Source organism: Aedes aegypti, chromosome 2, assembly GCF_002204515.2.
Source record: "Aedes aegypti strain LVP_AGWG chromosome 2, AaegL5.0 Primary Assembly, whole genome shotgun sequence".
Classification (NCBI taxonomy): Eukaryota; Metazoa; Arthropoda; class Insecta; order Diptera; family Culicidae; genus Aedes; species Aedes aegypti.
In genome coordinates this window covers 383164237-383179813 of record NC_035108.1, presented here as the reverse complement: position 1 = coordinate 383179813, position 15577 = coordinate 383164237, and the positions used below count along the sequence as shown (strand labels likewise).

General features: G+C 38.5%; 1 protein-coding gene across 1 annotated transcript in view; it reads right to left on the bottom strand.

The window, feature by feature from the left end:
• Positions 1–353: 353 nt before the first annotated feature.
• The window catches only part of LOC5574025 (T-lymphocyte activation antigen CD86), a 284943-nt gene continuing 269719 nt past the window's right edge, over positions 354–15577 (bottom strand). The window contains exon 8 of the mRNA XM_021846892.1: positions 354–1998. Within this exon, the coding sequence (XP_021702584.1) occupies positions 1865–1998 (134 nt within the window). The 3' untranslated portion in view covers positions 354–1864. The remainder of the gene's footprint in view (positions 1999–15577) is intronic.

Sequence of the window (15577 nt, the reverse complement as noted above, 5' to 3'; positions counted from 1 at the left end):
CTTTGGTAAAGAAAGCTCTCAGTTAACTACTGTGGAATTGCTGGTAAGAACACTAAGCTGAGAAGCAGGCTCTGTCCCAGTGAGGACGTTATGCCAAGAAGAAGAAGAACTTTCATTTTTCTCGACGAATCGTTTCCTAACTCACAGAGAGGATGCTCAGACACCATCATTTTTGAATAGTGGGTTGAGGCTTGATGATATATTTTTCGTTAATAACGGTTTCAGACAAACCGTGGCAGCAGCATCACTGAAAGCAGCACTCTGCATCCAAATTTTCATTATACAGATATACATTTATCAAAAAAGGGAGATAAAAAGGACTCGGACAGGAATAATTTTTCATTTGCTTGATCTGCTTTTTGTACATCGTTTTTTATTCTTTTTGTGAGCTCTCACTAGCTCTCGGGTCCTAGCTTTGTCGTCGTCTTTTGCTGCCGCCGACTGCCTGGCAGCTATAAGCCCCCTTCCGACGATGACGACTTCCGTTGACTTTCGTTTCCGGTTGTGTTACCTTTGAGCATCCAAACAGTTCGGTGGAATTTATTTACAGGATGATGTTTTTCTTTCTTATGTTTGATGTTTATCGTTTCGTTTCGTTTGCTCAAAAGATACAATTGCCCAGAGGTGGCAGCACTCTTTCAACCTATGTAAATCTTTTTTTTCTTGTTGGTCCATTTACTTATCGGATAGAAACAAACATATCGGCTGTGGACATTTTCATTTACTCAAGTTTTGCAGCATTGGTGGTACGGTTCTCAGATCAGAAATAAGAAAATATTATGAATTCATCAAATCTTTCGTAGCTAACCACCAAAAATATCAGTATGAATTCAATTATAAAAAACAAGCTATGCTAAGGAGGAGGAGAGTCTTTCTGAGACACTTGAAACGAATCCAACAAAGAATTTCACCAGAAAACTGAAGATGACAATATTAGAAAATTTTTAATGAATATTGTTTCATGAAAAAAAAAATAATAAAATACTAAAACGAATACTGGCGTTGCTATTGATGATGTATTTTAGAACAAAGTTCAAAAACCTCTAGCTCCAATATTGGGCTTCGTATTTGTGTAACTTAATCCATCAGGCAGTTAAGCGCATCATATCATGGGATCTGGGTTCGATTTCCACTTCAGTCTAAACACTTTTCAAAAGAATTGTTTTTTGACTCTGTCATTTTAGTGTCAATTTATAGTAGTGTTGTTGCAGTGGCTAAGGACAGTGTCTGTATTTTATCAATGCTTCTACAAGATAGAATGAGCAACAACAAGTAATAAATTCCACTTTCTAATATCTGGAGCAAAGTAATTTAAATGTTTTTCAACACACGTTACTCTTCTTTAGAAAAAAAAAACTCCATTTATATCCGAAATTCCCACCAATTAATCTACGGAGTGCACCATAACAACTAAAAAGCACCATAAACTCATCAAACTCAGGCACCGGAAAAAAAAACCCATCCAGCAAAACTTCAGTGATGCGAGAGTTGTTCACTGTGCCGAATTGTTTCCTGTTCCCATTCGCTTTCTAGTTTTTGTTTTGCCATTTCCCTCCAAATTCTACCAGCAGACGACGACGAGTTGACACGAGTGCAGTTGGTCAGTGGGTAGAACTTTTATGGAAATCCTGTCCTCTACAGAAACAGATAGAGCTGCATCGGAAGTGGTTGTCTGTCTCGACCACAGACGCAGCTCACCACCACCACCGCCTCTACCACAATTGCGTGAGAGAGAGAGAGAGAGGTCGAACCCCATAGAGCTAGTGATGCAACTATACAGACTTATTACGTACTAGTAGTAGTGGTGGTCGAGTCGAGTCGCCGAGTCAACTCGAACAGGCCGAGTGCTGATTTATGGTCAGTTTTATCTGACAGCGGGCCACCGTTGTTGGCCGGTCAACGTCACGGACAGCAGCAATAGCACCAGGCAGCAGCATCCCGATAGGAACAGATTACTGTGCAGCGACTGGCCACTCTGGATCGCTGCCGGATGTTCGCCTGCAAAAAAAGAGAGAGGGAAAACCAGAAACAAGATGAGAAATAGTAATGAAAAAATATTATGACGATGAGACGATTGTAGGGTGACAGCACTTTATGTCGACTCACTCTCAGGCAAATAAACTATCAAAATACAGGTCGGACTCGATTATCCGGAGACGCTTGCAAAATCTATATGGATTGAACCATTATCGATCCCAGTATAAAGTATATCTTTATGAATGATGAGGTTAAAAGCTATTATGTAAAATCCTTCATGCATTAAGTCCGTTATCTATTGTTGCAGCTATGTTATTGTAATAATCATCCGTTATAACGGTAAACCTCTTGAATTTGAACCTTATAAAACTGTGACCTTTAACGGTAAGATGAATGATAATTGTAGTCCATTCACTTAATTTATAAATTAACAATTTGATCCGTTCAGTTTTACAGCCTGCCAATTGTTAAACGTTCGCAATCGATCCAATAATTAGTCCTGTATCACTACTTATCAAAGATAGACTGTTAAGCAGAAACGGATACAACGAAAAATCATAGTTGTGTGGTAGCGAACACTACAGTAAGGCCTTAATTGCAAAAAAAAGTTAGTGTATTCTAATAATGTATCGTCCTCCAGGAATTTGGTAATTAATTCAAAAAATGATTTTGTTGAAATATCTACTCGGTAAGATTAGCTCCGAATGTGCCATAGAGAGTTCAAGTTGGACATGTAATCCCTGAGATAGGTGTAAAACATTTTAGTTTATGTTTAAGATAGTGAATCAGAACCGTTTAGTGACAAAATGTCAAAAGACAAAACGTCGAAACCCAAAACGTCGAATGTCAAAACGTCCAATGTCAAAACGTCGAATCCCAAAACGTCGAGAAGGACAAAACGTCGAAGAGACAAAACGTCCAAAAACAGTAATTTCTCTAGCAAAGGTTTTTGGCACTAGCATTGCTAAGGAATACAAAAATCATTGCGATGCAAACTGCATTGGAAACAGAAAATTTTACAATTTTCATCAGAGTAAGCATGGAATAAATTTTCAGTGAAATGTTAATTTCACATCCATTTCTGCCAGACAAGAAGCAGTGAAGAACTTCAAAATACAAATTCGCCATACCTCTGCACGCTCTTTACGGCAAATGAAGAGAATCTCAATGATAGTGTAAGGTACACTGGGGCAAGATGAAAGTCAATGTTTTGAACACGATATCAATAGATGTGAGAGGTAGTTGATACCTTACCATTTCATCTTACCCTAGCTGTTTCAACTTGTCCCGGTGTACTTTACAATTTTTATTGTACACCTTGTGGGCGACCAAAATTTTTAATTTTCACCTAAGCAATATGCCTAAAAACAAACAACAAAATAAAACAAAATCTTTGTAACTCAACAGGTTTATTTTTCTTATTATTCGAATAAGTCAAAGTTTTACCAGACATTTTCGATTTTTCGCGACGTATTGTCATATTGCCGTATTTTCCTCTTGATGTTTTGTCTTTTCAAATGTTTGGATTCGACATTTTTTTAATTTTCGACGTTTGGTCACCCAACCTAGAACACCAGCATTTCATGCCGAGGACCTGGGATCAAATTCCATCACTGAGATTGTCACTTATAACGTTAAAACTATAGTGACTTCTTTCGAAAGGGAAGTAAAACCGTTGGTCTCGTGATGAACTAGACCAGGGTTTAAAAAAAACTTAACAGAGGGACAAATACTTTATAACTTAGAAGTTCTGATTGGTCCGAAAGAAGTCACTATATTTTTACGCTATAAGTGACCATCTCAGAGATGGAATTTGATCCCAGGTCCTCGGCATAAAAGGCGTGTATTTTAAACACTATACCAGGTCCGTCCCCAATTAACCCTCTAATACCCAACCCCGCCTTTAGACGGGGTACACTTTGGAATTTTGTGTTTTTTTTCATAGCTCGGTAATCAAAATGATTTTATTTTTGGCTTAAACCTTGACTCATAACCAGTGTTGTGAAAAACTCAATTTCTCACAACTCACGCTTAAGATTGTTCATGCGTGAGTTGTCAATCACGCAACTCAGCGGTCAAAAAATCATGGATGAGTTGCTTACCTTTTTGACTCATTGTCTCGTACTTCCACAGTTTATTCACACACGGCAATAATTTCTTGTTAGTCTGGTAAAATAATAGTAATCCTTTCTAACGAAAACAACAACATTCGGGTTTAACGAGTTTTTGCCGGGTTTTGCGACTGAATCATTTTTTACTGTTTGAGTTGATTGATTTGATTTTGCATCAAAACCTCAAGCGTGAGATTTGCGAAGCAGATCTCTAATGAGTTTGCTCTTTCGGGAGAGCATATTGATTGACATTTGAGTGTGAGTCTATCAACACTGCTCATAACACGCACATAAGAATGACTTTTGAAACTTTTTTGTATTTTTGAAAATTGTTTGAAAAATTCTTATATAACCTACAAATACCCGGGGTTCATTTAACGTGTGATACAAAAAATCGTACCTTTTATATTTTTCTACGATCAACCTATCACAAATGAAGAGCTTGGTGGTATTCAAATAATTTTAAACCTGTTTTTCCGTTAAATACACGGAAAATATTAAAAATTTATTATTTTTATAATTAGTTTATTATTTTATTAAAAATTTATTATTTTTATAATTAGTGTAAAAATTTGAATTTTTATTATTGCCAAAAATCAGTAACTAGAAAAGGCTTCAAGAAAAAATGAAAAAGGGTAGGGATGTTCAAAAATAAAAATTATAAAAATCAAAAACCGAAATCCATAGATTTGCGAATAAAAAAAAAATCATTGCTCAAAAAGTGATTAGAACGATTTTAGATAACTTAAAACGATGTTTGAATCGAAAATAAAAATTAGGATATTAGAGGGTTAAGGTTAGCATTTGTAGATTATCCTTCAATTCTTTATGTATTTCAAGAAAACAAATGCTCATGTTCATTTTCCAAATACTTGCATTATAAAGATTAGTACAAGGCAACTGTAGCTGTGAGCATGAGCATGATTGACCGCTCGCATCTGAGTGGCCCAAACTCAAAGAGGTATGAGTGACATTTTGGTTTGATTAGGTTTTGAGTTAGGTACACTAAAAAATTAAACTGTGTTCAAGCTTTCCAATGGTAATTTCTGGTGATTTTTCCGTCCAGCAGAAAAAAATAACATGTTTCGTAAAAGATTGACTATTTTTGTTGGTTCCCATACAATTTGCATGAAATTAAAATTTGGTGAAAAAACTTCACATTGGATTTTCTCAAAACTAGGTTTTTGTCACTCATACCCCTTTGCTTCTAACCCTCAAGGAACCAACGGATGCTATTGGGATTAGTTGCACTCTAAATGTGCAAATATTGGATTTCTATTTTATGGAATGAACAAAAACGGCGCTGGCTGCGACCGAATGCAGGTCAATTATAGGTTGAGAGGAAATGTTGACGTGTTATTCGCTTTTCGGAAGCCGTTGAATCCTCTGAACTACCACGAAAAATCACTGGGAGTTTGGAAAAAGGAAAAGGGTGTAATTAGAGGATTCATCTTGGTGAAAGACATGCTTGATTGTAAGGGCTTTTGAGATCATCCGGTACTAATGCTCCATTTTCACGGGTCGAACAGACCCTTAACATAATAATAGAGAGTCAAAAGAGATGCCTCAAATGTGAAAATAATTTATCCATCCGTACGAAACATGACTGAGGGCACAGTATATCGACACCTTTATTGACGAGAATTCACCTATCAATCTCTAAAGAAAAAGTCGACACTTGTAGTGTAGTGTCGAACTATCCAAATATCTTCATAATTTCAAATAAACAAAAATAAGGCAATATGCATTTATACATAATGCTAAACTTGAAACAAATTTTATTCCATCAGTATTCTTCTCTTTACTGTTTGTGGAAAAAAATACATAAACGTAGTACATTCAACTCTCCCTAACTCGATATTGAAGGGACCATCGAGTTAGAGGGGTATCGAGTTACAGAACACAAAACCAGTGCAAATGCGATTCAAGGGACCATCAAGGTAGCCATGTAAACCAACCTTTACTATGGTTCTCTAACTCGATATCGAGATACGAAATATCGAGTAAGGGAGAGTAAACTGTATCACCTTTTTTTTCTCGAAAATAATGTGAAACAGAATATTCAACTCATATGAAACAAAAGCATGAAACGAGCTCACCAGTTGGTGCTTTATTCTCGACTGTTCAATAAGAAGCTGGCCATCGAGACGCGAAAATGAAATAAATTCACTATAATTATGCAAAATTTCAACCCGCTCTATTCAGCTTTAGGACTTTGGGAAACTCAGTACAAGGTAGCTGTGATTGTGAAGTCCAAAGATGCAACCTCGCAATAGCTCAGCAATCATATTTTTCTTCATTAATAACTCTTCCAAACTAAAAGCAAAGATATGAAGTATTTTTGTATGCAGTTTGTTGAATCTTATATTTGAGAACTGTTTTTTTTTTATTGATTAGCATTGTGTCTATTTATTTGCTCTTCTGATTTATTTTAAATTATTATTTCATATGTATTTTTCTAAAAAATGTCTAAATCTGGAGGATGGAGGATTGAAAAATCAAATTTGCATAAAAGGTTCATTGGACGCCCCCTGAGTTGATTTCGTAATCGCATTCAACCCTTTTCTTCCACTGTCTTGTCAATTTTTTTTATTAATTCTTCTTATGTGCATTAAAAGTATTTGATAGACATATAAATTCGTGTGTTTTACTTGTTTAAGCAGGAGTGCGGAAATCCAGCTTTGATTGTAGGAAACATCTGAGCAAGTTTCAATCAACAACAGATATGTTCAGGGTAAAGGAGTCAAGTCGTTCTCGTTTAACGAGTATATAAGGCTTATATTGTGCATTTATTTCATGGAAAATTATGCAAATGTGCATCAATTTGTTTTGTGCATCATTACATTCAGATTCCAAGAATAAGCCATTATAATGGTTTTACTGCTGTCCAGATAGGAAGTGAAGGTAAGAGATACATTTTCAAAAAAAATGTAATAAGCAATACTTGTCATTTTACCTCAACTGCGTAGGGAGCCTATTCTTGGCACTTTTGATTCACTTCGGCAGTGGATTTTTTTTTTTGAAAGCTACAAAGCTCATATTTGGCCACAATATGCGTCGAATTGAAACGCTTCTTATTGCAAAGTTCCAGACAATTCGGCCGAGAAAAACCCCTCATGTCAAAGTGAATCATGAAAGATCCCAAGTAGCTCTGCACCCTACTGAGATTTCGTTTGGCGGCGTCCACAAATTACGTAACGCTCGAAGACGGGGGAGGGGGTAGGCTCGAACATAACGACTCATACTTCTTCTTCTTTCTGGCGTTACATCCCAACTGGGACAGCCTGCTCATCAGCTTAGTGCTCTTATGAGCACTTCCACAGTTATTAACTGAGAGCTTTCTATACCGATTGACCATTTTGCATGCGTATATCGTGCGGCAGGTACGATGATACTCTATGCCCAGGGAAGACGAGAAAATTTCCAACCCGAAAAGATCCTCGACCGGTGGGATTTGAATCCACGACCCTCAGCTTGGTCTTGCTGGATAGCTGCGCGTTTACCGCTACGGCTATCTAGGCCCCTTACGACTCATATAAAAATGTTTAATTTTCCATGCAAAAAGTTTTACGGAGGGGGTGGAGGGGGGCAAACAATTCAATTTTATCCTTTAAATAAACTGGAATCACCAATTGTTGAAATCATATAATGCTGTTTCGACTGTTCCCTAAAACGGAATAAAATATCATCTTGTGTATAAATCCGACCACAAAGCATCAACATTAGATTTTTCCAACAATTTTTACCAATCTAGTGAACAATAGGCTGTTGTCAGTTTAATGTACCTTTGAGTCGTTTGTTTATCTGGTAATTTTTCATCATTAGAAAATAGAATAAGATGCATATGATAAATACACAATAATATGGCGTTTGAAAAAAAAAAACACCGACTAATTTATCAACCAAATTATGTTAATTGAATATATATTTTAGGTCACTTCATGTGTTTTGTATTCTAATCGTCAGTAATTTGTAATTGCTGTAAAGGATCCCTTCACATTTAAATTAAGGGTCGAAAATAAGATCCCTCACCCTAGTGCGGCGCAAAGAGGGCAACACTATGCAAGGGGAACCGAGGGTTGACTTAAATTGAAGATTTGAAATGAGTCATATTCTGGGTCGGGTGCGCTATCATGGTTCTAAAAGCTGGCTGTCCGTTTTGCTGTACTCAAAAGTGTTTCTGCATTTCTGGAGCGGAAGTTGTAATGAGTGGAAAGTTTTATATCGCTCAGTTTTGCTCATTTCGCACTTTTTCCTCTGCTCGTTACATTCATGGGACAGATGTTCGTGGTTTTGCCAGCCGCCGGGGGCCATTCATCTCGATAGCAGAGGTTGGAAATTTATTTTAATTGTGGAAACAAAAATTTATGGCTCGGCTATGCTGGGCTGTACTGAAGCACTGAATGGGGAACAGAGGGGCAGACAGAGAAAATAATATTTTGTCAGGTCCTTCATGCAAAGTTAATTATTTTTCTGGTATAAGAGCAGAGCTTTAGCACAGATTAAAAATAAATAATCAAACGAAATATTACACTGCAAGATTTATGCTTAATGCTACCAGTGCGGAACAGGAAAACATAAATGGATTAAACTCTAGTCGCTCATCATCGCAGAAGAGTCAGATCAGAGTTTTATATTGAGTCGATAAACAATAAGCGTGTTCCCATATAAATCGATATGGCGGTCATTGGTTTTCTGCTTATGATAACAAATTGAAATCGCTCATATGACTGTATTCATAAGTATTAATAAAATGAAGTTTGAACTATGTTAATATTCCAAATACCGTGTTAAAACTGGTACCGGGTAGTTGAGCTGAAAAATTACACTAATCGGGCACATTTGACTTACCTGAGTTACCTCAGGGATGTCAAAAATCCTTGTTTACGGATGACGCAGGCCTCTCCGCCAAAGGACGAAGTCTGCGTGTCTCTGTAGTCGATTGCAAAAATGTTTGGATATTTTTTCTTCATACTTGCAGAAATAGAAGATTTCTCTTAATGCTTCCAAAACTCAACTAATAATAATACCACATAAACCAAAAGCTCTTTATTTGAAACCTTCAATTAGACATGTTGTCACGATGAGAGGGATTCCAATAAATTGGTCAGATGAAGTTAAGTATCTAGGGCTCATGCTAGATAAGTATTTAACATTCAAAAATCACATTGAGGGCATTTAAGCCAAATGTAATAAATATGTAATTAATAGAAAATCAAAACTTTGTCTTAAGAACAAGCTTTTGATATTCAAACAAATTTTCAGGCCAGCCATGTTGTATGCTGTACCAATATGGACTAGCTGTTGTAATACCAGGAAGAAAGCTCAGCAGAAAAATTCAAAATAAAATTTTGAAAATGATTCTGAAGCTTCCTCTCTGGTAAAGTACCAATGAGTTACATAGAATATCCAATGTTGAAACACTGGAACAAATGTCAAATAAAATAATTGATAACTTCAGGCAAAAATCGTTACAATCTTCTATTGCCACGATTAAGTATCAGGTATCAGGTATCAGAAGGCCGGCTCCAAAGGCACGTTCCCCACCAGTTGGAAGATTTGTGCCATCGCCATATTTGAGCCTATTTCATCATCTACCCGATGGGAGAGGAAAGGGAAGGGAAATAGGAATGGGGTCCCTGGAAGAGGGAAGATCGCATAGGGGAACTGGGGGTAAAATGAACACCCTAAGCAATTTTCATGTTTTCTTGCTTATGAAGCTGTCAGATTCTTTTCCAATAGCTCAGAATTGAAGAAGGATGTTTATGCAATGCAACAAGTTGCAATATTGTGATCAAAATCGATTTTTATCATCATTATTATCATTTTGAAAATTTCTATTCACAGAGTCAATGTTTCAAACATGTGGGTAAAATGAACAAGTAACGGGGGTAATATGAACATAAACTTGGGGGTAAAATGAACATACAATGGGGGTAATATGAACACATGCTGGGGGTAAAATGAACATGCAGTGGGGGTAAAATGAACACCATTTAAATTGAACGGGTTGCGACAAGATTGTCGGCATCCTGTACACGATCAATGCATATCTCACAGACATTCCGGAACCGCTGGAACGTTTAGCTGCGACCATGTGGGTGGCTGTCGATGTCTGTCTTAGTTTTTTCTCTGGAAGACTCTCGGCATCTGAAATAAAATCTGGTAGTATTCGCCCTGCCATGGTGTTCATATTACCCCCATCTCGAGTGGTTCATTTTACCCCCAAAGAATCAGCATCATCAAATCATTTGTTTTAAGAATTTAGAATATAAAAATACTTTCAATTTCCGTCTACTTATCATAAATACCTTAAAGATATGATGTGCTACGCAGTTCAATAGATTTTTGATGATTTTAGTCATAAAAACCTTAAATTCCACGAGTGAAAATTTACATCATATGAGAAAACAGACAGGCGTACTTTGTTTTTGTTTACTTTTCCAGGTTTTGGCAGTTCTAGATCGCGCCAGAGTTGTCGAAATAGGTTCTTAGCCTTAGGATTAAAGATGGTGCAATGTTTTGCATAGATTTATAGCATTATTACCGTAAAACACAAACCTGTTCATTTTACCCCCCCTGTTCATTTTACCCACAGTTCCCCTAATAGAAATGAGAGCATGTAGCTCCATACCACAATGGGTTCGAACAGCGCCCTAAAAATAGCACTGCAAAACGCATGAGCGCAAAGAGAGCCTATAGCTCATTACCACAGCGGGTTAAGAATAACAGAATGTCCTGAAGATTCAGGCTTCTGAATTCAGTTTCACTCAATAAGTGTTTACCAAGTAATTGGAATCGCATTTGCGAAAAAACTGGACAGTTACATATCAGGTGATACGAAGTTCCATAATCGGAGTCACAACTATCACACACAAATGAGTCAGCACGCTGAATATTTGCCATGTGATAGTTGAGTCGGCAGTGGCCTGTCAACGCTCTGACCAAGAGACTACAATTCTGCTTTGACAGATTTGTTAAATACTTCGCCACCCTTGGAGATGGCTAAGTAATGTACAATTTTGTTTGACGACATGACTCCAAACTTTTCCAATATTACTTGTGCTGAGTTGCCACCCAAGAATTTATCTGAAGCTTCACCCAGCACTTCGAAATTGAAATAGCCGGCTCAGGGCCAATGAAGTCATGTGATGCTCCATCGCGAGCTAGCTCATCAGCCAATTCATTTCCAGCGATGGAAGAATGGCCAGGTACCCATACAAGGTTTACAGAGTTGACTCAGTTCCTCAATTTGAGTTCGACATGCGATAACAAGCTTCGACCTTGAGTTGGCCGAAGCGAGAGCTTTTATAGCAGCTTGACTATCTGAACAGAAGTATATGACTTTACCCATTACGCGCTGTTGAAGTGCTGATTGCACTCCACACATAAGGGCAAATATTTCCGCCTGAAAAACGGTGCAGTTTCTACCAAGTGAGTAAAACTGATTCAGCCTTAGCTCACGAGAATATACTCCTGCACCAGCTCTACCTTCAAGAAGGGAGCCATCAGTGTAACATACTATATTGTTTGATATACTTCTTTCCAAATAGCCAGACGTCAACTCTTCCCGTGAAGGGAATTGTGTGGTAAATGTCCTGTAAGGAAAGTTACAAGCAATTGTGAGATCACTTGGAGCAAGGACAATTTTGTCCCAATTCACCAAAAGTGGAAACAACGAAGTGTGTGTAGATCTACGATTCACTGGATTTTTCTCCAGTAGATCCAGTACCCATAAACGGTAAGAGCAAGAAAGTGCTTCTTGTTTAAGATATATGTGTAGTGGCGCAATGTCGAAAAGGGCCTCGAGCGCTGCTGTGGGAGTTGTAGAGAACGCACCAGACATCGCCATCAAGCACATGCTTTGGAGATGGCCCAATTTTGATTGGATTGTTCTCACTTCGCCCTTTTGCCACCACACAAGACATCCATATGCCAATATTGGTCGAACAACTGTTGTGTAAATCCATTTGATATATTTGGATTTGAGGCCCCAAGTTTTACCAAAGGTTCGCCGGCATTGACCAAAGGCCATGTAAGCTTTTTTGACTCTGAAATCAATGTGAGGTGTCCATTAAAGTTTGGAATCTAGAATGACTCCGACATACTTTACTTGATCAGTCACATTAATCTCAGTGCCAAAAAGACGTAAAGGTCGAATTCCATCGCGGTTTCGTCTTTCCGTAAACAGAACAATAGATGTTTTATTTGGGTTAACCGAAAGGCCATATTGGCGACACCAACTCTCGACTACTTGAAGAGCACTTTGCATCAGGTCGAATAAGGTGCTTATGCACATACCAATTATCAGAGCTAGATAGTCGTCGGCAAATCCATATGTTGGAAAACCGCTATTATTGAGTTGCCTCAATAGCGTATCTGCTACGAGATTCCACAAAAGTGGTGACAAGACTCCCCCTTGGGGGCATCCGCAAACACTCAATTTTCGAATCGCTGCTTGACGCAATGTCGAGAAGAGATGTCGGTTTTTGAGCATTTGATGAATCCAATTGGTAATCATTGTAGGTAGCCCATGGTTTCGTGCTGCTTCCAATATGGCATCGAAAGTCACGTTATCAAAGGCACCCTCAATATCCAAGAAAACACCCAAGCAGGATTGCTTCTGAGCGAATGCTTTCTCGATATCGTATACAACTTTGTGTAAAAGAGTCACAGTGGACTTTCCAGATTGGTAAGCATGTTGATTCACATGAAGAGGCATGTTTGCCAAATAAACATCACGGATGTGATGATCGATAATGCGTTCCAGACATTTTAGAAGAAAAGAGGTCAGACTGATTGGTCTAAATCTTTTCGCTTCTTCATACGACGCACGTCCTCCTTTCGGGATAAACTTTACAGTAATATCACGCCAGGATCTGGGAATATACCCGGTAGCAAAACTGCTTACAAGTAGCTTTTTCAAAACATGTTTGATAAACTCAAACCCCTTTTGGAGCAGAACACGATATATCCTATCCGCTCCTGGAGATTTGAAAGGAGCAAAACTATTAAGTGCCCATTGAATCGATTCAGTAGTTACGATACTGCGAGCCGAGGCCAGAGACTCGTAACTACATGAAAAGACATTTGGTTCATCCGTAGATGCTATGTCCACACATCCGGGGAAGTGTGTATTGAATAAACATTCTAAAACTTCTTCATCGGAAGAAGTAAAGTCACCATTAGGTAAGCGAATTTCGTTCTCTTGGAAATCCTTAGATTTTGCAAGGATTTTGTTCAGCCGACTGACTTCACTCAAACTGGAAACATTTGTACAAAGGTTTTTCCAGCCGGATCGTTCAGCAGAACGAAGAGCCTTCTTGTAAGCCTTGCGAGCCGACTTGAACGACTCTGATCCAGCTGAACGGCGTCTGTTCCAACTCCTTCTACATTGTTTCCTGAGTCTAGTCAGATCGGAATTCCACCATGGGGTCGCTCTTGTAGTCTTTACAGACCGCAGAGGACATGCTTCTTCAAAAGCTACCATAATGTAGGATGTTGTAGTATCAACGGCATCATCCAGATCACTTGGATTTTCAATGGACGGAGAATATCCATGAAATTTGGTCGCAACCAATTCAATATAGAGTTCCCAGTTTGTTAATCGGCGATTCCTAAAACGCCATGTCTGCGCAGTTACATTTGAATGTTCAAAGTAGATGTAGCGATGATCAGATAATGATTCCTCATCTGATACATGCCAATTCGTCAACTCGTGACTGATTCTATTCGAGCAGAGCGTTATGTCTAACACTTCTTCTCTATTAGAAACCATGAAGGTTGGGCGATTGCCTTAACATAGGCTAATCCAAGGTCTGTACTACTTAAGTATTCCATTAGACTGGAGCCTCTCAAATTGATATCTGAGCTGCCCCAGATGATGTGATGAGCATTGGCATCAGCGGAAGGCCTTTTGTTACGCAGTGTACGACAACTCGTTTGAAGTCATCCGTTGGGGATGGTTCATCATGTGGTAAATATACCGAACAATAGACGTATTTCCTGTTGAGGTCACCAACAGAAACATCAATTGTGACAGCACATACATCTCTGGTCGTCAACTCAGAAATGAGTGTAGCAACGATTGCTTTATTTACGAGCACGCATGCGCGGGGCATGGAGCGCGAGTTTGCCATTTCAAGTTTGCTGAAAGTAGCACAAACTGGGTCCACAAGGTTACCTAGATAGAAGTTTCCTCTACGAAAGTAGGGTTCTTGAACTAGCGCCACTTGGGCTGCACCAAGAACACCGTTGCTGTTCTTTTATGCTGAAGATTGATCTGAGCTAACCTAACCGTAGCCACTACCCAAACTAGGCAGGATTAAGCTTTTTGCAATCTCAGCACGAAAAAGACCAGCAACGAAAAAACCAGATCAGTATCTATTTAAAGTCACCAAAGGCGAAAGAGCACAGAATACACTGTGTAAAACGCATAATGCGAATCCATATAGGTGATAATTTAAATTAAATGTCAACATATTCATAATCCCACCCTTATTAAGCCTCAGGATAGAGACTGAAGAAGGGCAGCCGATTATCTCGGAGAAACACAAGGTCACCTGCACCATTGCTCCGAGTAGCACAGGAAGGACTCAATACTGTGGAGGGCGCCCTGGTACCCCACAGGCTCCGTTAGCGGTTAGGTTTTATTTAGACCCCCCCAACCATTCATTCCTAGGCACGGTACGCATCACACCATAAATTAGGGGTCACCTGTGAGGTGGACTTTTACCACCGGAACAGGCAGTCCGTAGTGTTAATTCTTAGCCAGTTGAAACAACCGATACCGACACTACGCGGCCATCTAGGCTGCTCGGGAAAAGGAGGCTAATATTGATGATTAACTCCTGACGTGCCCAAGCAGCCCACTCTGGTATAGTACCAATGAGTTACATAGAATATCTTATAAGCAGGTGAAATCCACTCACCTGTAAAAAATCTGAACTGCTATGGCAAATGAAATGTAATATGTTGTTAACCAAATGTTAGTACAGTCGACTCTCCACATCTCGATGTTCTACATCTCGATATCTCTCCCTATGTCGATGATTTCATAAGTCCCTTCAGTCTGCATACATTTTCACTCTCCATATCTCGATATCTCCATATCTCGATGTGTTTTTGTTGATTTTTCGTTCTCATTTTTTTCTCCGTATGTCGATATGACCAATATCGAAGGTTACTAGACCAAAATTTTGGGATACAAAACAAATTAGGAGCGCAAAATGACGTCTGTTTATGTATTACTATCTTGGCAACGGAGTGTTTTTCAATCTAGTATTCATCAAAAATTTGTTTTTTGTCTCGATCTCTCCCTATCTCGATGGTCCCTCGATATCGAGATGTGGAGAGGCGACTGTAAAATCTTAAATTTTTTTTACCAAATTGGGATGATAGTGTTGTCTAACAACACAGAACACCTAGATATAAGAAATGAATGTAATGTTTGGAATGATACTAATAAATAAAAAAAATATACTGGTGTA